Consider the following 13,061-nt stretch of genomic DNA (forward strand, 5'->3'; position numbering starts at 1 on the left):
GTGTGTGTGTGTGTGTGTGTGTGTGTGTGTGTGTGTGTGTGTGTGTGTGTGTGTGTGTGTGTGTGTGTGTGTGTGTGTGTGTGTGTGTGTGTGTGTGTGACTCAACTACCTGCAGTTGGCTGATTAAATTCATTAAAGTCAGATTCCGTGTATTTGCGACGCTGCTATTGGCAGACACATCTTCCCTGTTAGACTCCGATTACAGATGTTGCTCCAGAGCGTCGCTGTGGCTTCGTGTCACCTGATTGGCTGATTGCCTCTTTGGGATGACTTCAAAAAAAACATCTTGCATTTGCTGACCGCAGTGTATTAAGATGCCTGTGTCGTGTCAGACACCATGTTGTTGTTGATTTTATTGTGTATGCTACTGGATACACAGCTAATAGGCCGTGGATGATTATTATTATTTTTTTCTTGTTTTTTCATTTCGTTATATATCTCCCAGTCTTCGTTTTGTAGTAACAGCGTTGGGGGATCCATTTTCATTTAGCAATTTAATCAAGAAGTCTCACTGAGATCAAAATCTATTTTTACAGACATCTGAAAACAAATCACATATACGGCGGCATCACAACAAGACAATGCAGGCGCACGCAGCGGCCGCCTCGCACGCGGAGAGACGCTAATTGAAACAGTAAGACGAAAAACATCCCGAAGTGGAACTTTAAAGTCGCACGGAGGATTTAGTGTCTGTGAATTCAATTTGATTCCTAGCGTCATCCTGTATTAAGGTGCCTGTACGACCACTGAGACATCCTGAAAGGAAAGTTGGTACAAACAACTTTTAAAACTAATGAAGTCAACCCTGATATACCAGGTAAAATGGTCCAAAATGGCCTCACATGCACAGATATATATAATGGATAGATACCACAGTATATATAGGCTCTGGGAAAATCTCAGGCTCCCTATCATATCACATGATATTTTGTCATATTGCTCATATATACCTTCATTGCTAGTTTTCATAATGTGCTTTACATTCATGTCATCATCAATTTGTAAGATAAAGCTTGAAAAAACGATTAAATTCAGATGTGCGTGGCGATATTGGACATCCATTTATTTCAATTTCGTCAGACTATTATTATGTGAACGTATTAGTCAAATTCCACAGTAATTTAAAGATCATTAATGTGCACACGAGTGCAATTAATTAGCTCGACACACGAGACCACGCGACGAACACACCAATAGTCGGGGCGAGCCGTCTCGTTAAATTAACTGATTCTCTCTCTCGCTGTGAAATGATATGCGGCGTCGAGACGAGGCGTCTGTGCTGTCAGTACAGGGTGGAAATGTCGCATCAATTAAAAGTGGTTTCAATTAAAGTTATTTTACCTTGCCTGATGGGAGAGCTGGAGGTGGCGGATGATAACATCTCCGAGATATTGCCGAGGCTCCGGCAGACAATTGAACTCCAGAATCGGGGCTAATTGAATTTGAGCACGATAAGGTTGAATGTGGGGAACTCTCAAAGCCAGCGAGAAAGGATGAGTGGAGGGTGGAAAAAAAGAGATGAAGCGAGGGGAAGCCTCTGATTTAAATGGACAAAGATGAAGAGAGGACAGAGCGTAACAGATACAGTACATGAAGGTCGGGGCATTAAAACGCCATCAGAGCACCTTTATCTCTGACTTTGCAAGAGAATGACCAAGTGGCAAAGTCATGACCAAATTAACAGCAGTTTGTATAATCATGTTTTATGCTTGTGGAAAGAAAAGGACAAATGTTCTGCCTCTTTACCGAGGCCCGCAGGGGAAACATCCTCCCACGTGGAGGTCAGAGTGCAGGTTGAGGAGCAGCGGTCACGAAGCTGGTGGGAAATCAGAGTTTAGATTCAGGGAACATCAGCGGCTTGAGAATCCATGTTTATTCTGGTTGAAAGACGCAGTCGGGGATTTAATAGATGAGGAAGAGTGGGAGAAGAAGATAGTGTCACTGGTGGATTCTTTATTGCTGCCTTTCAGTAAGATTGAGATAAAGTAGTTGCAATGCACAAAGCAATAGAGGGTTAATGGTATGACGATGCATTTGTTAGACAATTCAATTTTAAATGGTTTATTTGGTTTATTAAGCGCTATGAGAATATTGTCAATCTAAAAAAGAGAACACATTGAATTTATCGGAAACTTTCTAAATCCCCAACTCTGATATACCTGGACCGGGCTCTACCAGGACTGACTGTGGGTCGAGGACAATAGAAATTAGTTTTCAAAGTTATTTGCAGGTGAAGGTGAAGTTGTGACACACAAGTACAACAGAAGGAAATGAGTTGGTGCACCATTACAATCATTGGGGAAAAACCATTTCCTCCCTCATCTACTGTGTCTCTAACCTCTTTTATAGATTTCCCCAGACTCGAGCAGTGGTCGGAGGATCCCTCGCTGTCGGACGTCTCCCTCTTCATGGATGGCTTCCTCTACATCTCCTCTGGCCCCGCCAAGTCGACGTTGGACCGCCGCAGAAGAGACGGTGGGTGTAAATGCCGTCTCGGCGAACCCCCCTGCAAGGCCAATCAGTCCATCACTCCATTTGTAAGCAATTCAGACTGCGTGCTTGTCAGAGGTCCGATCCAGTTAAGCGCTGATCTATCAATCAGTGTCAGTTTGTCAGTTGTCAAACCGGCAGTCATTTAATCTGCACGCCAGACATTCCAGTCCAAGTGATCAATGGATCTGCCTTTCAAATGCATTCCGCATCAGTCCTCTGGGAATGCTTGTCAGACGGAAACATGTGCGTGGATGACCCGACGCTAAATATTAGAAAATTAAAAAAGTGCTTTCTCCGAATCTACCTGTGAGGAGCTTCTCCAACTCCTCCTGAATCCTCCCTCCTTTGTCTTCCGAGGCACTTTAAAACTTTTAATCAGGCTCCATTTCACGCCCAAACTCTTCAGCTGCTGCCGCACCTCCTGCTCCGCAGTGGTCCCACTGCTCCAAACAGCTGGAGCGTTTCAGGGGCCCATGGGTAATTAGGAGAAGGAGCCAGCTTCGGATGCGTCCCCTGGGGGAACGGGGTTATTGGGAAGGTGGAGGAGTGGGATGAAGTGGGGAAGTGGGTGGTTTGGTGGAGGAGTGTTGGGGGGGTGGGGGGGGGAGGAAGCTGTACGTGTGCGGTTGACAGCTCGTAGCTACCTGCCACTTGAACGAGCCGAATCTCCTGCATGTTGGGGTAAGACATCCATCTCCATTTCCATCCCCGCACACACGCTCTGCTCTCATTGGTGGGTGAAGGTAGCACATGCCGGCTAATGAACAGGACTGAGGTCTGGGAAATTGCCCCTTAGAGGAGATTGGTGGGGGGGTGGGGGGGATGTCTGTTGAAATTATCATTAGCCACACAAATGGAATTCCGTTTCACTTCATTTGTTAAAGGATCATTCCAATATATTTCCACTTGGGTCTTAATCTCATCGTTTTTTAATCATAATTTCTATTGTTGTGGTGATACTGTACTCAACAAAATAATTGCAGAGGTCTGGTGACATGGTGACATTTGGGTTTAACATCAGCCATTTATCTCAACTATTTAATCTGGAGGTAAACCTGAAAGAAACTGTACCTGAAATGCTGCGAATAAATTATTATTCACCTTGAATGTCTTCCCCCATAAACAGCTGATATCTTGGTTTCCTCAAAACCTGTGAACTGATTTGTGTGTCTTGCCTTGTCTGAGTAGCTTTGAGCCAAATTACCATGTTCCACGATCCTGGCAATAAACTCGGTGAGTACATAAATATTTAAAAACGTCATCAAGAACACTTGCTGTCCAATGCTTCCCTTTGTTAATGGCCTAGAGGACAGTGTGTTCGCTGAAAACTCCCTGCGTCTGGAAACAGTGTTGATGAGAGAGAGAGTGAAGCTAAACAGTAAAACCAAAACAATGAGCTGAAAGAGGCTAAAGCGCTGCATAGAGCAACATAAGCATAATCAGTGGGTACAGCTTTAGCATTAAACACATTTGAAAGAGCAGGTTTAATTAATGATTGTTCTTTTAAGCACGATTCCTCATGTTACGTTAACTGCAGTAAAGCTCATTGTATTACGATGGTTTGTTGTTCCACTGAGTTCAGATGGAGCGACACGACACGTGACCTTTTTGTCAGGGGCCATTTGAAGCCACTGTTGTACACTTGCTTCTCCACTTCCAGACACTGCAGTGTTCCAAAGCTGCCCCCCCCCCCCTCGGATAAGTGCTCGTAATATTTTGGCCAATAAATACCTTGTGATTCATCTATTATGGAGAGGCATCGCCAGTTTTTGTTTTGTGCTCTAATGGCGCTTTAACTGCAGCTGCAGCTGCTGAAAAATTCAGAGGGGTTGGTTTAAAGCCCGACGCGTCCCACTTCTTCAATCACGAGGAAGCGCTGTCAGGACTTTGCGAGCACGGAGGGATGAGGTATTTTTGAATGTACTCCAGGATGCCTTTCGCTCCCAGGCTAATGGTTTGATGGTCTATAGATACACCCCTTGTTCTTAATAATTCATAGGTTGTGCTCAGGGCTTAATAAAAGCACTTCGCCACAGCATCTTTAACTTGCACTTTTTTTTTTTTTCCTTTTCTTTAAAGTCTGGAAACGACTCCAATGGGCTCCGGTACTTCCACTGATGGGAAGTGAATTCCGAGTATGACATAGATTAATTTGGTAATGGCCTTGACAGAAGTGCCATGCCGGCGATCATCGTGCCAGTCCACCATAATGAAAGAATGCGATGTGCTGCTTAGCATTTAGAAACACGGCGCTCAGGCTGATAAACGTGCCAGGAATCAAGATTAGAGAAAAAACAATATATTCCTTATTTTATTTGCACCTAAATCAAGGTTCAACTTGTTTATGCTCCACTTTATTTGTTGTTCTGTCGAGCTGTGTATCCGCTTTGCACGATTAATTCAAGACAAAAAAAAACAGGGCAGAGGGAGCGACTCATGCTACACTCAGATACTTGCCTCTTTGGGCTTGTGAGAAACAGCGGCTACTGTCTGAAATCTTGAGTGGCAGCGGGGACATGGCTCCCCCTTAATTCCTGATTAGTTTTGTCTTTTCCTAATCAGCGGCGATCCGTTTTTTTTCCTCCCGCCTGCAACAGTAGCTCTTGACTGCCAGAGAGAGAGAGACGAGGGAGGAAAGGGGGAGGAAAACGGGAGGGTTGGGTTTGTCTAGAGAGGAGGCAGAGAAAACCAAGTAGAATTATGTTAACATTTTTTATTGAGGACACAAATCTGAGCCCCAGTGAACAATTCAATTACAGCAGCTTCGACGCCCGAGTCAAGTTTTTTGATAATAAACCAAATCTTCTTTATGGTTTATAATGAGAATTAGTTGTCGGAGAATGTTTCTAAGTAGTGACACTTGTGTTATTCTGTTTTATATTTAATAAGAAGTACACAAAGCCCATTTAAACAATTTGAGGGAATGCAATATGTATGTGGGAGTGTCTCTGCTCGTCTAAATGCGAGTCGCCCCGCTGCTGCAGCCAGAAATACACGGCAGATAGTTTCTTTCCTTTTATCTTTTGGCATATCTGCCCATTGCTCTCTGTAATGAAGTGGGCTGTAACTCTGGCACAGACAGATCATTCAGATTCCCTCCAGTTTCTCTCCATTTCCATTTCCAGCGCCTCTGACAAGCTGTCCAGCAGACGTCTTCATCACAGATATTTTAGTCTGATGGCGAGATAGGCAGATTGGCGGAAAAGAGGGGGGGAGAGAGAGAGAGAGAGAGAGAGAGAGAGAGAGAGAGAGAGAGAGAGAGAGAGAGAGAGAGAGAGAGAGAGAGAGAGAGAGAGAGAGAGAGCAGGGGAAAAAAAGTGAGCTGCTGTTTCGGTGCATGCTGAAGTGGCCGTCTGTGCTGCGGTGATAAAGAGTTTAGGGGGACAATGGGTAAATCTGGGTGAAAGTGCGGTTCGAAATAAATCTTGAGACAATTCAGTGGAAACTTTTTGACTTTGCACATTCTGTCAATCATTTCAACAATTCAACAGTTTAATTGCCTCATTAATGACGTGATTGGTTGAATCTGCTTGTTCATCTCACATACTTGGAATTTAGCATATTTACCAAATTGCAGAAGCGAGAGAGGAGGTGCAGAAAAAAAAGTAGATAAAGAGGAAGAGAAATTCCGCATTATAGATTTGCACAACTCATACGAGCTAATTGGCCCATTTTAACTGGTGGAGTCATGTGCCACAGTTGGCTTCCGCTGGCGTTGTCTCCGGCGGCTGGTTTGCGGACCCCCGTGGAGAACGGCTGGGCCACGGGGCCATTGCTGTGTGTGTGTGTGGGGGGGGGGACAGCTGGCAATGGACGCAGCTGCTTGATTGTAAATCAAGCACTATTGTTCCCACCATTTTGCTGGTGCTTGTGTACAAACGCTAGCGGTATCCCACCCACTGAGGAAATATTGAACCACAAACAAAGAAGGAAGAAGGATTCTTTGGGATTTGGTCATGTGTCGGTTCTTTTTTGCGGAAAAGCCTGTTTCCTGGTGGAAGACCTTGAAGGGATCCGAAAAGCATTCACCGTTTGTGTGAGGACGCAACTTGTGCTATGGATTCCAACCCAACTGGATAATAGTTGCATTCATCATTGCAGCTATTCCACATAGACACTGTAGTCATTATGCCGCTGAACTGGTTTTATCCAGGGTCACATTGATAGAACTTTTTGTCTGGTTTTGTCGGTTCTTTCACTGTCAGGGCTCCATGAAAATCTTTAATTCCTCTCATCATCGCTTCTTCAGTCTTCTCCTTAATCCACCAAATCCCTCGTTTTCATTCACATTCCAAACCCAGAGGAGATAACTGTATCTGAAATTACATTTGTCAAACATTGGTCCACCTTTTGGCCCCTCTTTAATTCCCCATGCATGTAAAGACCTCATGTGGGAATCTGTACCTGTGGGTGTCCCGGCCGATATGATCAGAAACTGGTTGGCTGAGAACTGAGCCCATTCTGTGTGTCCACGCCCTCTGGACCCAGGATCCCGCAGCAATTTGCTTCCTGGATTCGCACTGGGACTTTTAGTGTCTTTGTCCTTGGAAGGGAGAACACATTTAAAAACATGTTTTCCCCTTTTGTACAGTAGAGATGAAAGAGTTTGTCACTCGAGAAATCACGAGATCACAAAGGTCAATCGCCAAATATCCTCTGGTGACCAAGAATCTATGTAATGAGGTCTAGATTTGCTTAAAAGGGAAAATGAACTAATTAAAAACCACATATGTTTATGACATTTCACTTTGTACATAAAAATATGAGCTTCCGGTGGCACTAGATTGATAAAAATCAATTGTTAGGATTCATCCAACAAATATTTCTACCAGATGTGATGAGAATCCATCCATTCAATCCAAAACCTGTCTTTACCTCCAATTACATCAGTTACATAAGCACAACTCCCTAATAACCTCTGCAGCCACAGGAGCCATTTTAAAGCCAAACGTCTGGATAATCAGTGACATTACAGCTTTCTAGCAGCTCATGATGGCAATTGACTTCAATTAGGAACTCTGGTGGGCCTCTTAAGAAGACGATTGTGCGAGACCCACAGATTGCGCGAGCCAAACTATTCAGTTATTACCCCATCAGAGGTCGAACAAAGGGAAGGAGGCAGAAATTACCAGAAAATATGGTACAAAACAAGAACGTAACTGGGCTCTGGAGGGAAATGATGGACGTGACATTTTCAGCGAAACCTTTGCAATCCGGAGACACATTTGCAACAGAAGTAAAGTGCATTACGCTCTTTTCTGTCACCTAGACAACACGGGCGTCCTGTCAGAGAGATTGGATTGGTAATGACTTAAAATACCACAGTCTCTCTCTCTCTCTCTCTCTCTCTCTCTCTCTCTCTCTCTCTCTCTCTCTCTCTCTCTCCCACACACACACACATAAACTTACCAACATGTACGCTTGGTTTCCGACGGAGACGGTGAATCTTCAGCTGCTGGAATAATTCTTCTCTTGAAGGGAAGCGGAGGTCAAAAGAGTTTTGTTTTTTTCCTTCCTTAAATGCCACGGCAAGCAACGAGATATTAGTCATTTTGCAGTTTTAAAAGCTGTTTGCAGAATCATGTCCAAATAGTTTCCTCTTTCTCTTTTTTCCCCGGAACAGAAAAGACAAAGGAAAAGTCAGAAAGAGCCGAACAAAGAGGCAACTCAAGGGTGAATAGAGCGAAGCTGACATCCTCCTCTCCTATGCTTATCACATCTTTTTCTTCCCTTTTAACAGCCAGTTGTAGACATCATCTTTTTTTATTGGAACTATATCTGTTACTTCAGAAACATCTCACATTTGGCAGAGGAACGCACAATTAGCATATTCATGAGACAAATACAGTTGAAACTTTGGAGTCGCAAGCGACAGGGGGTGGTGGTGGGGTGCTCGGGCGGGGGGGTGGGCTGTTAGCGTGCGTGTGGTTGTTTGTTGCGGAACAAAAAAAAAAGCAGATGGTAGGGTGACTTTGACAATCCAAAATTAGGTATGTTTTCATGAACTTCATGCTCATTGGCTGCGTAAATCCTCCAGTCAGACACTCATGAAAGACAATGTTGTGTGTTTTCCAGCGTTTTCCTCCGAGATCATGTTGTTGATTGAAATCTGAGTCTCTCATCTCCCTCTCGTTCTGTGCGTGTGCCGTCACGTACAGCTTCCACGACTCATGAACAGAAAGATGAGGTTGCAGTCGCCTGGTTTCAGATTTTGATGTGGACTAAATCTTATGATCTTAAACTGAAAAGCTATGATTTGATTTGATTTATACCCAAGACCTTTTTATTTTGAAGGTTGACTGAATTTTTACAAATCAGAGGACGAATGTTGTGTTTTTCTGTCACGTTGTCTCTTGGATGCGGATTCTCGAAGGACGTTGGATTTGAAACCCCGTCTTTAAACTGGTGTAATCTCTTTCATCCATTTAATTTGGTTTTGCATAACAATTGATCAAAATCAATCACATTTTTTTAAGTCAAAGCAGACAATATTTCTTTTTTTTAAGTCTTCCCCTGTCCCTCGTGTTTATATCGTTTTTGTTGATGTAAAAGGTTAAAAAGCCCAGTGTCTGGTGTAAAGGGAGCTCCTCTCGATCCTGAAACTCTGTCAGTAGTCCGTCTGCAGAATTGTGATGTCACAATGCCCACATTTGCATAATGCACGCTCAACACCCGTGGCGCCCCCCCTAACAACGCTGACATTTCAGTGTTTCAGACAGAGGCGGAAAAGAGGAGCTGCAGCAATGGACAGTCTCAGGAGAGCGATGTGTTCTCTTTACATTTGAGCGTGTAAACCTTTTTCAAGTCATAACTCTAAATTATGAGCCTGAATATGAGCATATGTCTCTTTCATCTGCACCCTAAAGAAAAAAGGAAGCTGTCTCTGAAACTAACACGTCTCCATACGTCCATACAGCTGAGTGCACAGCCTCTTCTATGCTCTTGTAGCTCGTAGAGAGTCATTAGCTGTGATGAATGTGGCTGGAGTTGTTCTTATTTGTTTTATTTCTATGTCTCTACAAACAATATCCCGTTTGGTAAATGTCAGTGAGTGCGTGCGCGGTGCTGCAGCAGTAATCCAACTGCAGGAGCTGTCACATTAAAGTGCACGAGGAGGAGATCGAGAAACTGTGTGAGGTTTGCATCAGGTTTCAAAATGTGTTCAGAAAGTGCCACGTTTTACATGAGGCTGTATATCAGAGGTGAAAATTTGACTGCATTTCACTTAAGGTGGGATTGTGGTAACTTCTGAACAGGGAAATGACCCCCCCCCCCCCTTCATTGAATGAATGAGTGACCATGTATATGTATTTCAGACATGGCTCGTCGCTGGTGCACCTTGGAGGGCGGCTTCCTGAGCTACTACGAGAGCGAGCGGAGCCCGTCGGCCATCGGCCGGGTGGACGTCTCCGCGGTGGTCAGCCTGGCCGTCAGCAACACCGAGACCATGACTGGAGCTGGGTACGAACAAACACACACTGTGTGAACACACTCGACACACTGCGTACATATTGTCCCATCGTGAAAAACGTATATACCTCTAAAAGTAGTTTTTGATGCTTTGTAGATATCAGTGGAGTTTGAGGTGTTACATTTTTAACTGTAGAATCGCAAAATTGAGGTTAAACCTTTTAAAAATCACCAAACTCAGACTCGCTATGGTTATTAGAGTATGAATATTGATGTATCTCATTTAATATTAATCTAAATCCAGTGCATTAAATTGTAATTTACACATAAATCAAACTTTACAGCTCTGCAGCCAGGTTTTAGGGCATTCATTTACACTCGGTATTAAAATTAGCTCACACACACACACACACACACACACACACACACACACACACACACACACACACACACACACACACACACACCCATTTGAAATGATAAATTAGCATTTCCTTTACTAAATCATAATTTATATGTGATCACTGAACCAGCTTTGAGGACACGCATGTCAGAAGTGACCCAAAGCTGCTCATGAATGATTGATTTCCTTTAATTTGGCAAAACCACAATGTTCTGCAAATGTTGTATTACAGACCATCAACCTGGTTTAAGGACACACATGTGTAAACACACACGTGAACAAAGCTCAAAACAAAACATGTCTCATTAGCATAATCTAATTTGTGCATTAGTCAATTTAACAGAACCTATCAGGGCTTTATCGGTGCCATATTTCCTGTTTACTGAGGCGAGCGGCGCGTCTTTAACTGCCCTCCCTCCGCTCGCCGTGCGGCTCACCTCCCCATCGCTCCCCCCCCCCCCACCCCCCCCCCCCCCCCCCCCCCCCCCCCCCCCCCCCCCCCCCCCCCCCCCCCCCCCCCCCCCCCCCCCCCCCCCCCCCCCCCCCCCCCCCCCCCCCCCCTCAGATTACGATTGAGTTAAAAAAAAAAAGTTGCTCTGGCGACAGAACTTTCTCTTTATTTCCTCTGGAAGCGATAAAACAAAAACACAAAAAAAACGCACAAAGAAGAAGCAGATGTCTCGATCCTCTCCCAGCTCCCACCGGATCGCACATATGTATAAGTCTGCGTGAGTGTGTGTGTCCGTGTGTGTGTGTGTGTGTGTGTGTGTGCGCTCCAGCTCCTTAGCGAGGACTCTGATAATAGCTTATGATTAAAGCATAAGGCAGCTCCTTAATGACAGCAGCAGATGTTATGAAGAGGGAACAATGTTTTCCTTTTTTTTGTGTGTGTGTGTGAATGTTATTCCTACAGCTATTAGAAGCACATCTGGACAGCTACAACCACGACCTTTCTAATGAGGGGGACACATACGCTCGGCCGTGAGAGGTTACCGCGATTATATCACACGCGCTCTATCTCTACACGTGCCATTTGTAGCTGAGGGCGTACACACACCCCCTCGCCACAGGTCACCCCAGGAATTATTTCCCATGAAGCCACTGTGGATTTAACTCTCGCGTTCACTCAACTTCCCTGCGTTCCCCCGGCGTCCCCTCGTGGCGAGTGCCTCACCTTTTCTGCCGCCGATGAATATTAACGTATGCAGATGACACACTCCCACCGAGCAGCCTATCGCCGCCCTCGCAGGAGGCCGTAGGTGTCGCTTCCATTACAGCGCAGCGTTTTGGTAATTTCCACCGTGGCGGAGGACACTGCGAATTACAGAGCTGCCCCCCCCCACCCGACACGTACGTTTCACCAGAGTATGAATATTACAGACGCTCTCCGAAGGAATTAATGTAAAAGTCAGTCATGTTGGCTGGTGATAAGTTGAGTGTTTCTCAGGACTTTTTTTTTTTGTATTATTCGTGACTCAATTCTGACTTTCAAAGTCGACTAAAAACCTTGGAAACAAACCTCCCTGCTCTTTTACTGTTATTTCTTTTTTCCCTGCTTTTCCTTCTCGTTCTCACCGTCTCTCTCTCGCACACCAACAAAAATAGTTTCGTTTTTTAAAGACATGTTAACTTTGCCAGTCAGGTGGGTTTTTATATAACCATATATATTTGAGGGCTGGGGGAATTAAGACTTTCTCTCAGCACACAAAGTCCTTAAGGAGAATATAAAAGGTTAAAGGAAAACTATAGATAACTCCGTGCATGTTGAAACCACAGGTGAATCCTGTAGCAGCGCACTCCTCCACAAGGAGACGAGTCTGTGAGCTCTGTCAAACTTTACTCTACAACAGAAAGTTCTCTCTTCAGCACCTAAATAAGCACAAGCTTGAATTAGAAATTCAACTTCTTGTTTTATTTAAATCTTGCCCGCAATAATTCACCTATAATACTTTGTCTCAGAAACTAGTGGAGTTTCTGTTCTAAACCTCCATCGTTTACAGAGAGTCTGTGGGAAAAACTGATTTGGACGAGTACTGCTTTCCCCCCCCCCCCCTATGTATTCCCTACACACCCGTCTGCTTTAGTCCATGTACACACTTAACCAGGTTTCTTATCATTTATAATAACAAGCAGTCCTTAAAGAAGACACTGAAATCATCAAGCCTCATTAAAAAAGCCTTAAATTGAATTTACTCGAGTCTTAAACATATTCTCCCGCCTGCTATTGGCAGTGATGTTTGCCATAAACCGTTTGTGTCTGAATGTGGGAGATGTTACTCACCTATAAACAAAAAAAAACATGATTGCCTCAACACTGTGTTGTGCTGCAGGAGGCTATTTAATCCTTTATAGAGGAGTGTGAGTGAGCGTCATGAGACCTGTAGAAAACAGTCTCTCTTGTTAACTACAGTGCAGAGGAAAGTGATTCTCTCGTATTTGGAAACTGTGGATTTGAACAAAAGCGTGTATATAAATAAATCACTTTTATTCTATCAATCAATCTATTTATTTCATGCCATTTATCCCGGTCCACAACGTACTTATATAAAAAATTGTACCACCAAGAATAAATGTCATTTACTGCAGTAAGTAATTATTTATTATATGTAATGAAAGGAAGGAAAATAAGAGTAAGTGAAAAACAAGAATCTAAAAGATGAATAGAAAATCATACATGAGTTTCTGTATATTGTTTATATGAGATAATGTTCTTCTTCTTCTCTCGCTTCATTTGTTTCATGCACGTGTCACTTTA

At 43.9% G+C, this 13,061-nt stretch overlaps 1 protein-coding gene across 3 annotated transcripts in view; it reads left to right on the plus strand.

The window, feature by feature from the left end:
* Positions 1–13,061, plus strand: part of zmp:0000000660 (arf-GAP with Rho-GAP domain, ANK repeat and PH domain-containing protein 2) — a 105,553-nt gene that overhangs the window by 64,421 nt on the left and 28,071 nt on the right. For all 3 annotated transcript variants that reach the window (XM_034569154.1, XM_034569152.1, XM_034569153.1), the window contains 2 exons: positions 2,350–2,475; positions 9,810–9,954. In XM_034569154.1, the coding sequence (XP_034425045.1) occupies positions 2,350–2,475; positions 9,810–9,954 (271 nt within the window). The remainder of the gene's footprint in view (positions 1–2,349; positions 2,476–9,809; positions 9,955–13,061) is intronic.

The sequence above is a fragment of the Hippoglossus hippoglossus genome, chromosome 18 (assembly GCF_009819705.1).
Source record: "Hippoglossus hippoglossus isolate fHipHip1 chromosome 18, fHipHip1.pri, whole genome shotgun sequence".
In the NCBI taxonomy this organism is placed as follows: Eukaryota; Metazoa; Chordata; class Actinopteri; order Pleuronectiformes; family Pleuronectidae; genus Hippoglossus; species Hippoglossus hippoglossus.